The sequence below is a fragment of the Mirounga leonina genome, unplaced genomic scaffold (assembly GCF_011800145.1).
Source record: "Mirounga leonina isolate KUSES-001 unplaced genomic scaffold, KU_Mleo_1.0 Mir_180, whole genome shotgun sequence".
Lineage (NCBI taxonomy): Eukaryota > Metazoa > Chordata > Mammalia > Carnivora > Phocidae > Mirounga > Mirounga leonina.
The window spans coordinates 12232695-12246096 of NW_023270469.1; the positions used below are offsets into that span (position 1 = coordinate 12232695).

General features: G+C 47.5%; 1 protein-coding gene across 1 annotated transcript in view; it reads left to right on the plus strand.

Moving 5' to 3' along the window:
* Positions 1 to 2791: 2791 nt before the first annotated feature.
* Positions 2792 to 13402, plus strand: part of FA2H (fatty acid 2-hydroxylase) — a 46918-nt gene continuing 36307 nt past the window's right edge. The window contains exon 1 of the mRNA XM_035025316.1: positions 2792 to 3061. Within this exon, the coding sequence (XP_034881207.1) occupies positions 2792 to 3061 (270 nt within the window). The remainder of the gene's footprint in view (positions 3062 to 13402) is intronic.

Genomic DNA, 13402 nt, shown 5'->3' on the forward strand with positions numbered 1-13402 from the left:
GTACAGAGGCTATAGAAACTCTTACTGTATGTAGAAGAATGCTCATAATAGAAAAGAAGAAAGAAAAAAAAAACTCAAGAAAATGGGTAAATAAATTAATATAGCGGAATATGACCCTGGACTGAAAAATTGGTGAACTACAGTGACCCTCAGCAACGTGGATAAATCTTAAAATGATATTGAGTCAAACATGCAAGGCCACATAAAGCAAAATACAGCATCAGGTGATTTTCATAAAACTGAAACAAAGCTAATCTAAATAACATATAGGCCTATATATATAGATGTGATAAAAATATGAAAAATAAAAAGCAAAGGAAGGATAAGCACAAAAGTCAGGACAGTGATATCTCTTGGGAGGAGGTAGAGAGATGGAGGTTTTGGAGTACAGAGACAGGTGCAAGTTTTTGCAATGTCCCAGCCCTTGGGTTGGGAGGCAAATTTACTGAATTGGTTATACTGTTTTTGCTTTGAAACTTACAAAGGCTCTTTTGTTTGCATTCAAAGTATTTTAAAAGATTGAAGAATTGAAAATAGCAAAATAATTGTTAGCATACCTTACAGAGTTGTTGTTTTCCACTTATACTGTCCTGGAGATTATTTCCTGTCAGTACACCCAGATCTACCTCATTCTCCCTAATGGCTACATAACATTTCACTGTGAATGCACCATCACTTAGTTACTTAGTCAGTTCTCCCTTATGATGAACATTTGGGTTGTTTCTAGTCTATAAACAGTGTTGCAATTATAATTACACATGCATCCTTATACGACATATCTGTAAGGTCACATTTCTAGAATTGGAATTACTATGGCAAGCAATGTGTTATGATTCTGAATAGATGCCTTAAACCACTGGTTCAACTTCAGATAATAGTTTAAGGCAATGGTGAGAAATGCAAACAGGGGTTTCCCCAAAGTTATTGTCAGCAAGGAGTACCAGAGGACACCTGGAAGTGTGTGCCTGACTGCTTTTGCATGCGCAAGGTATTTGGAACGGAGAAGGTGTGGAAATGGGGTGAGGGTGACTGTGCATTCACCACTTGTGAAAAGCAACATTTGTGACCTAATGCCTCCAGGCCTGTTGGACAGGAGTTCCATCCAGATCCATAGACTCAGCCCAACTCTTGCCCACTCCCTGAAGGTGCGTCAGGAGAGGCCTAGAAGGGGGAGAAGGAAAGGACAACTATCCTGACCTTGGGCACATCTATTGTTGGGGTGGCCTCTGAGGCATCTGGGCCAGGCTTTCTCACAGTGCTGGCTGGGCAGAAGTGCCCAGTCCCAGAACATAAACAAGAGTGACCCTGAAAGTAACTTTTCCTGAGAGAGACAGAGCCCAGCTGGATTCTCTGTTCTCCCCTCAGGGTCTTCCCCCCAGGGCAAGATTAGAGTTTTGCAAGTGAGGCAGGCACTCAGGGTGTGAAATTTATGCCCATGTCAAAAAACTTTATAATCAAGATAAAGAATATTTTAATGCAGTATTTTTTAATTCAAAATTAATGCAAGAAATAATCCATGATGAACACAATACCAAAATTTTAAATATTAAGGACAAGATCCAAACTTGCACTTTACCACCTTGCTTCTCCTGCCTCACTAGCCCTGGTTCCAATAACCTTTATTTACAAAAACATGATTTAAAAAAATTCTTTTTTATAGGGGCACCTGGGTGGCTTAGTTGGTTGAGCCTTCGATGGGCTCAGGTCATGATCTCAGGGTCCTGGAATTGAGCCCCAGTCAGGCCCGTGCTGGGCATGGAGTCTGCTTAGGATTTTCTCTCTCTCCTTCTCCCTTTGCCCCTCCCCTGCTCTCTCTCTCTCTCAAAACAAACAAAAACTTTATTAAATATTGTGATAACTATTGTTATTGTGATAAAATATACATAATGTAAAATTTGCCATTTTAACCATTTTTAAGTGTACGGTGGCCTTAAGTACATTCACGATTGTTATGTAACGATAGGATTTTAAAATATTACGTTAAAATATTATGTATTGTGGGGCGCCTGGGTGGCTCAGTTGGTTGGGCGACTGCCTTCGGCTCAGGTCATGATCCTGGAGTCCCAGGATCGAGTCCCACATCGAGTCCCACATCGAGTCCCGCATCGGGCTCCCTGCTCGGCAAGGAGTCTGCTTCTCCCGCTGACCCTCCCCCGTCTCATGTGCTCTCTCTCATTCTCTCCCTCTCAAATAAATAAATAAATAAATAATCTTAAAAAAATATATTATGTATTGTGATTATGGAGTTTGGGGGCGCCCGAGCCCAGAGCCTCACTCGTCTTACTCTAGTCCTCGCCGTGCCTCCCCCACTCCCCGCCCCCTCCTGGAGCCTGAGAATTGAAAAGTGCAAGTTTCTCCCAACAGGCAGCTGCAAGAGTTATTCCAATAGCGATCAGGCCACCGAGGATGTCCGTGCGTGCAGCCACCCGCGACAGGAAGAGTTGCGCAGTGCTCCGCTTGCATCTGCGCGTCCCCTTTGCTCTCCTCTTGCGACGGGACACACCTGGCGGGCGCGCCCTCTACCTGCCTGGGGCCACCTGGCTGGCGGCCCGCTGCGGGTGGCCCGCCCAGCTCGGGTCGCCCGGGCTTCCCCTCGGCCAATGAGGAAGAGGGAGCCTCCGGGCTCGGGCAGCGTCTGGCCGAGCGGCCAATGGGAGCGCGGCATGCAAATGAGCAGGTGCGGTGGCGGACGGCCCGTCAAGGCGGCCGGGGCTCCGGGGATGTTAGAGGAGAGCTGGGCTGCCGCCGAGCAGAAGTCCCGACTTCCAGCTGCGAGCTCCGGTCTCCCGCCATGGTCCCCGCTCCGCCCCGCGCCGTCTCCTTCTCGCCCGCCGAGGTCCAGCGGCGCCTGGCGGCCGGCGCCTGCTGGGTCCGCTGCGGGGCCCGCCTCTACGACCTCACTGGCTTCGTGCGGCACCACCCGGGGGGCGAGCAGCTGCTGCGGGCGCGGGCTGGCGAGGATGTGAGCGCCGACCTGGACGGGCCGCCGCACCGGCACTCGGCCAACGCGCGCCGCTGGCTGGAGCAGTACTACGTGGGCGAGCTGCAAGGGGACCCTCAGGTACGTCCCGGCCCCGCGGTCACACGCCCCCTGACTCCCTTTCTTCCCTACCCCACTCTCCACGCACCGGCAAGCCCAGTCCACCTGCCCTCTAGGAGGTCCCAAGGTGACAGCCTCCGCCCTCGCCTTCGCTTCCCCCTTCTCTCCAGGTAACAGGTCACTACCCGCGCCCCTCACCAGGACTGGTCCTTCCTCTCCAGCATTGCTCCTGACCTGAGCCTCTTCTACCTGCTACTTCTACCACCCCCTCCCAAGTTACTCCCTCCTTCCTACTTGTTCCTTCTGCAGCCTCGGCCATCTGACAATTTGGATCCCCTTTTACCAGTCCCTCACACTCCCAATCTTTCCTTCCTGTTCCCTTATCAGCCCCTCCCTCTTTGCATCTGTTCTTCATTTCTGTTGAATAATAGCTTCCAACCTCAGCTGTCCTCCCCTCCCCATCTCACCCTACTGCTGCTTCCGAAAGTCGCAGATCAGTTACCGTTCTCAGCCAGTTTGGATTTCCTGATACTGCCCAAGTCTGCACTAGGGCTTCCCTGGGTAGGTGGAGAGGTTGGGGCAGTGTCTTGGGTGGACTGTGTCCTCCCATCCCTCATGCCTCCCTTTATTTCTTGTCTTGCATGCTGGCATGGGTGTCCAAAAGAGCGAAATGACAGGGTAAGCCACTGTTGGGGGGGCAGGGGCGGGGATTAGCACTGTGAACCGCATGCCGTGCAGGACAACCTCGTGTTGCTATTGAAGCCTCCAACTGATCCTGGTGTAGGCTTTGTTATCCCCATTTTAGGATGTGGAAACTGAGGCTCAGGGAGGCTCTGTAATTTGTCCAAGGTTAAAGAGCTAGTTAGTGGCAAAGCCAAATATATCTGACTCCAAAATCGATGCTATCTCCATCCCAAGGATCTTGGGATATGGGGGATTGCCCCAATCCACAGGGCTCCAGGTGGGCTGAGCCAGAGGCACACTGACTCCTTGGGCTTCCCCGGGTTCGGCTGTCAGACTGGTGACAGTGGGACCATCATGCTTGGGTATTAAGCCAACAGTTCTTTCTTGCTTCTACCTCTTGTTCTCAGGGTGGCTCCAGGAAGTGCTTTTAGATCTTTGGATAAAAGGACTTGCCTCTCACTGCTCCTGGTGGCTCCGCTCGGGGCCGTCTAGTCTAATAGGTCAGTCATTTCTTCACTCACTCACTTGGTCCTTTAATGATTGTTAGCACTGAGATAGGCACGGGGGAGGTGCCAATGGACAGAACCAATACAGTCTTCATGGAGCTAACAGGCTAATGAGGGAACATACTAATGGCACAATAATTATTTCATTATCTGGTACCATCAGAATGTGGATTTGGAGGTGAGGAGTTCAAGGAGAGCTTTCTTGAGAAAGTGACATTTGTACTGAGAGCTAACTGATGGATAGGGTGTTAGCGTGGTGAAGTGTGGCGAGACAAACGTTCCAGACAGAGGGAACAGCGTGTGTGAAGAAGGCTCTGAAGGGTAAGGACTCGGCACAGTCAAGGGACAAATAAAACCAATGTGGCCAGAGGCTGGTGGGCAAAGAGAGAGGAGGGAGGAGGCCAGAGATCAGCTACATCATGCAGGGCCTCCTAGGCTGTGGGCAGGGTTTGGGACTTGATTCTAAGAACAACAGGAAACCAGGGAAGGGATTCAATCAAGCAGGGGTGTGGTGTGGTCAGATTTGCATTTTTGGAAGAACACCCTGGCTGCGATGCCAAGAAAGAATAGAGGGAGCCCAAGTGGGTTTGAGGAGACCAGGCAGGAGTCTACCGCAGAGCCTGGGCAAGAGGTGAAGGTGGCTTGCACGATGGTGGCGGTGACCAAGGGGAGAAGGGGGTTGAATTTGGGAGATTCCATAGGTAAAATGCCAGGGCTCAGCATTCTGCTGTGGCAGCCCAGCTGACTCCTGGAAGTTGGTGTTTGGTGTCAGGTCATGCTGAAGGGGCAGGGAGGTTTAGCTGTAGATATAACTCAGGGTGAGTGCAGGAAACGAGAGGTTGGGACCAGAACACTAGAGATTTCCAGGCTTGTGATGGCTAATGGAAGCCATCCTACAATGTAACTGTGTCCTATAAACAGGAGCCTTAGGGTCTGGCTTCTCTTCCCAGATAGCAAGGATCACCCCAGGCCAGTTGCCCTAGTTGGTTCCGCCCCCCAACTCTGCTAACCACCCAACACTATGGGTTGCTTGTGCTTTGCTTCGCTTTGCTTTGCCTTACTTGACCCTCAGGGAGGACTCAGAGAATAGGGAGACCAAATTTGCTTCCTACCCCTGCACTCACCTGTTACCCCAAGAGTCCCAATGTAGCCATGTTGCAGGCATCCTTATATCTGGGCCCCAGTCTGAGGATATGGGGGAAAAAAAACTAAAAACTAACAACATACTTACAAACCCATGGCTCAAACCTGACCAGTAGCCACACTTACCCAATACTCCAGTTGCCTGTCAGCTTCTGTCTACAGATTTCTCTTCTGGAAACTAGTATAGTGTTGTCTTTAAATTGAGGGAGAAAGGTAGTTGGAGGGGAAATCTGGAATGGGGTATCCTGTACAGAGAGAAGCCCTCTTCTTACAGCCTGAATGGAGACATTTCTGTCCTTTCTGGCTAAGCCCTTCAAGCAACCTTCATATTACTTTCTTTACGTCCCTTCTCTCCTCCTGCTAGACCAGAGATGCTGACATCTGCAGAGCTTAGAGCCCAGCTCCTGGAATGTGAGGACCAGGAGGGGTGATGGGAAAGGGGAATGTCATGAACCAGCTCCGTTTGTTTGGAGTTCTTTTTCATTTTTTTAAGATTTAATTATTTATTTGAGAGAGAGAGAGACAGAGCACTAGCAGGAGACAGAGCATGAGCAGGGCAGGGAGGGGAAGAGGGAGAAGCAGGCTCCCTGCTGAGCAGGGAGCCTCAAGCAGGACTTGATCCCAGGACCCTGGGATCATGACCTGAGCAGAAGGCAGACGCTTAACTGACGGAGCCACCAGGTGCCCCTAAAGTTCATTTCTGAATGGTACTCCTCCTAGGGGGTCCTTCTTCCCCAGTGTAGTCCTTGGAGGGGAGCGTCCTGGAGCTCAGCTATGAAATTTCCAGGGAGAAGGCATGGTCCCTTTGGTTTCCCCTGTTCTCCAATTTGCCACACCCCTTCACACACCCCTAGGTACTCTTACACACATTCACACTCACACAAAGGCACACACACACACTCACACACTCACACACAAAACAAGTCAAACTTGTTTGAGCCAACATACTGTCGGGATGAAACAAGGTCTGCTCTGGCCGTGGTCTTGCACTTGAGGAAGCTGAGCTGCCCACCTAGAGCGAGTGAGAGGGCTATGGCTGAGCAGAGAAGTCAAGCCTTCTTCTCATCCTGACCCTTGGGTGGGGGAGGGGGAGTCAAGCTCCTCACTCCAAGTTCAGGTAAGGGCAGTGTTCTTCCAACTGTATGTAGCTCAAGTCGTTAGTGGGGGCATGAGGTCCATTTATTGAGCTGCAACCAGCATTTATTAACTTATTTTAAGATTTTATTTATTTATCTGTTTTAGAGACAGAGAAAGACAGAGAAAGAAAGAGAGCATATTAGCAGGGGGAGAGGCAGAGGGAGAGAATCCCAAGCGGACTCCCCACTGAGCACAGAGCCCGATGTGGGGCGCTGTCTCACAACCCCAAGATCACGACCCGAGCTGAAACCAAGAAGTGGACGCGTAGCCAGCTGAGCCACCCAGGCGCCCCTGAGCTGCAAACTGCATTTAAAAGGAATAAGTAGGAAAGGAAAGAACTTTGGGTTCAAATCTCCTCCCAAGGTCATAGATACTGTGTTTCCCAGACTCGGGTCATCCATGAATCATTGTCAGGTTTTGTTTTGTTTTGTTTTCTGAAATGGTATACCACTTGAACTATTATACTTAATATTTATTTTTAAGTAGATTCACTTTCTATTTTCCCACTTACTCACCCTAGGGAATAATACCAGTGACATCATAAGTTTTACATGCACTTGAAAGTAGATAGAGAGCTATTCAGCTAAGAAATGCTCATCCCCTGTATCTCCTAAAATCATCTTGGGTACCATTGGTGGAGTAAATATCATACTTTGGAGGGCGCCTGGGTGGCTCAGATGGTTAAGCGTCTGCTTTCGGCTCAGGTCATGATCCCGGGGTCCTGGGATCGAGTCCTGCATCGGGCTCCCTGCTCAGTGCAGAGCCTGCTTCTCCTTCTCCCTCTGCCATTCCTTCTGCTTGTGCTCTTCTATCTCTCTGTCAAATAAATAAATAAAATCTTTAAAATATATATATCATACTTTGGAAAACATACAAAGCAGAGCTTCTTAAACCTGGTGTTCTATGGATCATTTTCTGGGATTGGTGAATGAGATGAAATGTGTGCATTTTTCTAGTGAGAGAGCAACTGCTATTATCATAGTCCAACCAGAATCCTCCCCTCACTCCAAACCAAGAGGCTAATAACTGTGAAAGGGTGGCTTGTACTCCCCCCACCCCCCACCCCCACGGACCTCGGGAGGTCTTCCTGTGGGCAAACATCCAACCGTGCTCTGGCTAGAAGCCCTCTGAGAAGACCCCAGAGGAAGGCAAACCTCAACTCCCCAGCCACTGCTGTTGACATAACTCTGATGTCCAAATGACTCTGGGTGCTGGGTCCTAATTCCACAGGGTGCATCCCTCTCTGAGTGGCTGAGAAGTCTGTGGCTTCTGCCTCGTGTGTTTCTGCCAGCCTTTGGGGGTCTGGCCACACAGAGCCTCAGGGCTTGAGTAATTCAATGGGGCAGGACATCTAAGTGCAGGAAGACTCAGAGTGCCCACCCCACCCCTGAAACTACCCTTGCCAGGGTCATCAGGACCTTTGCCTCACTAAACCCGGCCACCAGTTCACACCTTACCTCACCTGGTCTGGCAGCAACTCGACGCAGTCACCACTCCTCTTCCTTGATACACTTTCTTCACTTGGCTTCGGAGCCTGAATCCTTTAGTTTTCCACCTGCAGGAGTTTTCTATGGCTGCTGTAAGAGATCACCGTAAACTCAGACTTGACGCAAATGTATTCTGTTCTAGTTCTAGAGTTCAGAAGTCAGAAATGAGTTAGCGGGCCAGCCTTTCTTCTGAAGGTTCTAGGGAAGAATCCATTTTCTTGCCTTTTCCAGCTTTTATTTGTTTGTTTATTGAAAACGGTGGTTTTTATTTCTTTCTTTCTTAGGTAGACGCCACACCCAGCATAGAGCCCAATGAGGCACTTGAACTCACAACACTGAGATCAAGAGTCGGATGCCTAACTGACCGAACCACCCAGGCACCCCCTTTTCCAGCTTTTAGAAGCTGCTGGTATATTTGGCTCCCCCAGCCAGCAGTTGCATCTCTCCAACTTTTGCTCTCACGTCTCTTCTTCTGTGACCCTCCTACCTTCATAGTTCACTTCTTTTTTTTTTTTTTAAGATTTTATTTATTTATTTGACAGAGACACAGCGAGAGAGGGAATACAAGCAGGGGGAGTGGGAGATGGAGAAGCAGGCTTCCCACAGAGCCGGGAGCCCTATGCGAGGCTCGATCCCAGGACCCTGGGACCATGACCTGAGCTGAAGGCAGATGCTTAATGACTGAGCCCCCAGGCGTCCCTTCATAGTTCACTTCTGAGGTCCCTTGTGATTACACTAAGCCCACCGGGATCATTCAGGATCATTGCCCCATTTCAAGGTCCTAAACTTAATTACATCTGCAAAGTCCCTTTTGCCATGCAAGGTAACATATTCACGGGTTCCAGGTATGGGGACATAGACTGGGGGGCAGGTGGGTGCATTACTCCACCTACCTTACCACCTGTAGCCCTGGTGATTAGTTCTCAGTCTCTTTTTTGCAAGTTTCTCTTGCTCATTTCACAGAAAAGTTTGCAAAGTTTAAATGGAACCATACAACATGTACTGTGCTAGATGGCTTCTTCTATTCAATACTATGTCTAGGAGATTATCTGTGTTTTCCTTACTCTTTTTTTTTTAATAAAGACTTTATTTATTTATTTATTTATTTGAGAGAGAGAGCAGGAGTGGGAGTGGGAGGAGCAAGAAGTAGACTCCCCACTGAGCAGGGAGCCCAACGCGGGGCTGGATCCCAGGACCCCAAGATCATGACCTGAGTCAAAGGCAGATGCCTAAATGGCTGAGCCACCCAGGCGCCCCTTCCTTACTCTTTTTTTTTTTTTTTAATATTTTATTTATTTGTCAGAGAAAGAGAAGGAGGGAGAGCACAAGCAGGGGGAGCGTCAGGCAGAGGGAGAAGCAGGCCCCCCACTGAACAAGGAGCCTGATGCAGAACCCGATCCCAGAATCCTGGGATCATGACCCAAGCCGAAGGCAGGCATCCAACTGACTGAGCCACCCAGGCCTCCCCTTCCTTACTCTTGATAGCAACTGTCTCCCCTGTCTGCTCTGTCCTAGAGAAGCCACAGACTCTAGAAAGGAAAAAATGGAGACTAACTGGAAGACAGAGTGGATGGCTTGCACAGACCACGTGCTAATTCTCATGAGCGTCCTTAGTCTTCCTTCCAGGATATCTCCCCACTACAGCCCTACTTTGGCCAGCACCCCGCTAAGCTCATTCTTGCAGCAGTCCCCCGGGCAGATCTCTCCCTGCCCATACTTCCCGCACCCAAGTGCCTGAGGCCTTTTCTAAAGAGAATTTTGTTATATCACAGCAGTATTCCTAAGCCGATAGGGCCTCCCCACTGCCACACCCTTTCAGTCCTCCTCCAATGCCTACTTCTTTCATAGACCTTCCCACCCCTTCCCAGCACCTGTGTTACAGAGTTCATAATGTTCTTCCTTATTTACACTGTTTTCACTGTGTCTTATCTTCTCAACTAAACTATAAGCTCTCTGAAGACTGGAATCGTCTGATTCATCTAGATTCCTCTAGGACACACTAGCACACTGGTGTATGCCAACAGGAACTAATCAATGTTTGAATCAATGAATAAATGAGCTGCTTGAAAAACTGAGACCTGAACATAATTGAAAAGGAAAGTGGTATTCTTAGCACACACAAGATACTTCAAGAATTACAAAGTTAAAAAAAATTCTTGTTCCAGTTCCTCTTTGTTGGCTAAAAGAGCTGGGAGTTTGATGGAAAGGATGGAGGGCTATCCAGTGAGTCACTCATTTCTGCCTTTGTCCCCAGTTATTCTCAGCCAGAGAGTTGGCCAGTGTCTTCCATACCAGGCTACTCCCGTTCACGCATGCCCATGAGTCCCCTACGGAGGTAGGCATGAAGTTAACCATGGAAAATGCCAGTTGAGAGCCCTCATTGCTCTCCAGGCTGTGACTAGCCCCATGTGGCTGTAAGTACCAGAAATCCAGGCAAGACGCATGATGCCTGGATTTCCAGTTCTGTTTACTCTTTCCTGTGTCTTTTCATGCAAATTTCTCTAAAGCATATGGTCTCAGAACTGCAGTTCTCAGTCTTCTCTAATCACTGCTCATCTAGGACGATATGATATATAAACTTCATACTTAAGATTTTTTGTTGTGAAGCATAATTCTCCAAATATTTTCTTTTCCTGCTTTGATAGTATATTGCAAGGTATTTAAATAGCGGGACCAGATAAGTAAATTTGGGGACCTGTGATGCATATAAATATGTAAAGTCCTGTCATAGGAAAACTAACAGCCAGAAATTCTATTGATACAAGAACAAGTGACTACACAGATAAACCATGCGATCTACAACAAACTTGGTTGATAATTACCTACGTGAAGTAGTCTTAATTTCTCCTTTAAAGGGAATAGAATTTAAAAGTAGAGTTCTAGTTCTTTACTTTCTTCTGTGCCCCTTAGAACCTTCCCAACAGTGCTTAAGCTCAGATTTCCCAGTGGAAAGTGGATCTCCAGTAACAGTTTTAGTTTTATAAGTTCCAAATTTTGATGGTCCATGATAAACCACTTAGTTGCTAGCTCTAGTCTTTAAAAAAAAATTTTTTTTATTTATTTGATAGAGAGCCCGTGTGCACAAGCAGGCAGAGCACCCAACATGCGGCTCGATCCCAGGACCCTGGGATCATGACCTGAGCCGAAGGCAGACGCTTAACCAGCTGAGCCACCCAGGGGCCCCTAGTCCTTAGTCTTCTATAAAAACAAAACTCTCTGAAACAGGCATCATTTATCCACAAAGATGAAAAACCTCAAATTTTTTTAAGTCAATTCAAGGCCCACACTTTGAGACTGGCTGCTATTGAGGAATAAAGAACACCTACACTGGACTGACTAAAGACAGCTTCTGTGATCCTATACACCACTCCCTGCAAGCCAGGGACAAGGGCAAACCAACCTGATTTAGTGGTTGCTTTCTCTTATCCCAGGCAAGACCCATTGGCATGCCAAGTGTAATGGCTTTTGCAGGTTGGAAATAGGGTGCCATTAAAAATTCAGTTGTTCAGGGACTCCTGGGTGGCTCAGTCAGTTAAGGGTCTGCCTTCGGCTCAGGTCATGATCCCAAGGTCCTGGGATCGAGCCCCGCATCGGGCTCTCTGCTCAGCGAGAAGCCTGCTTCTCCCTCTCCCACTCCCCCTGCTTGCATTCCCTCTCTCGCTGTGTCTCTGTCAGATAAATAAAATCTTTAAGAAAAAAAAAAAAGAATACTTGGATAATAATGATCCCTCTAGAACTAATAGTTTGTATGGCGACTTACATTTTTCTAGGTATTTCTCATAGATTTCTATTTGAACCCTTAATGTAGGTGGGGCAGGTGCCAATTCTCCCATTTCATGGATGAGAAACGTGTAGTTCTAAGAGATCCTGGAATGTGGTGGGTCTCTAGGTGCCCAGTATTTCCACTGCACACACATGGGGCAAATCTTAAGCATGTGCTTAAACCAAGGGGGATCTCTTTTTATTGATCTATAATCACTCCTTATATATAAAGGATATTAGCCCATTTTCTATCATACATTTTTACTATTTGTCCTTCAGTTTTCATTTGTCTTTTGACTTGTTTAATGTTTTTTCTCCATTTAAACCTTTAAAATTTCCATGTTGTAAAACATATTGTTTTATCATTCTTAGAAAGACCACCTCTACTTTAAGATTTTATACATAAAAAACATTTTAGGGGCGCCTGGGTGGCTCAGTCAGCTAAGAGTCTGCCTTTGGCTCAGGTCATGATCCCAGATGCTCTCTGCTCAGTGGGAAGCCTGCTTCTTCCTCTCCCTCCGCCTGCCGCTCCCCTCTGCTTGTGCTCTCTCTGTCAAATACATAAATAAAATCTTTAAAAAATATATTTTAGTATCAGGGTGCCTGGGTGGCTCAATCGGTTTAGTGTCCGACTCAGGTCATGGTCTCAGGGTCGTAGGATTGAGCCTCGTGTAGGGCTCTACGCTCAGCAGGGAATCTGCTTGAGATTCTCTCCCTCCTCCTCTCCTCCTCCCCCTGCTCACAGGTGTTTGCACGTGTGTTTTTTCTCTCTCTAAAATAAATAAATAAAATCTTAAAAAATATTTTAGTATCTTGCTAATAATGTTATGCTTAATGTTTTTATTATTGTTTTTTTTTCTTAAATTTATTATCTACCTGAATTTTTTTTAGTATAAGGAACAAAATAGAGATTATTTCAGGTTTACATTTTTCCGAATGACCAACTGGTTATCCCAGTAGATTTATGGAATAATCACTTTTCCCACTGGTTTAAAAAACACCTTTATCACACATCAACCATTCAGAGATATATTTTGGTCCATCTTGGGGCTATATTCTGTACCAAAGAAATCACTCATTTTTTGTTAGGTTTCAGCCTTTAGTTAGTTGTTTTTTGTTTGTTTTGTTTTTCTTCTTTTTCTTCTTCTTCTCCTTCTCCTTTTTTTTCTTCTTCTTCTTCCTTCTGTTCCATTCCAGCCATGATTCTGCCCCCACCTACTCCACTAGAGAAAGCAAAGGGCAGGACAGGGGCTGAGCATCATTTATGGGCCATGTTGCTGGCCTTGAGGAAACAGTCTGACTTTCAGGAGCTGGGGCTGTTTAGCATGCCCTGGACCCTGAGGTCATGTGGCCAGAGCAGGGAGGAAGCAGCTTAAGGAAGCCCACACAAGGTGACATGCCCCAGTCACCAAGACTGGAACGGAGGGGGGGCGTTCAAAGTGGGTGTCCAAGCGGTCATGGAATGGTAATGATTTCAGCGGGGAATGCAGGGGTGGGGAGGGGTGTGGAGAGAGTGCCTGGTAGCTGCCTTGCAGCTAGAAGTCTGGACACGGGTGGTTCTGTGTGCCTTCCCTGCATTGTGTCCACAGCCTGTAGTTAGAAGCTAGAAGAATAGTGAAGCAGCCGTGTTTGCTAACAGGGAA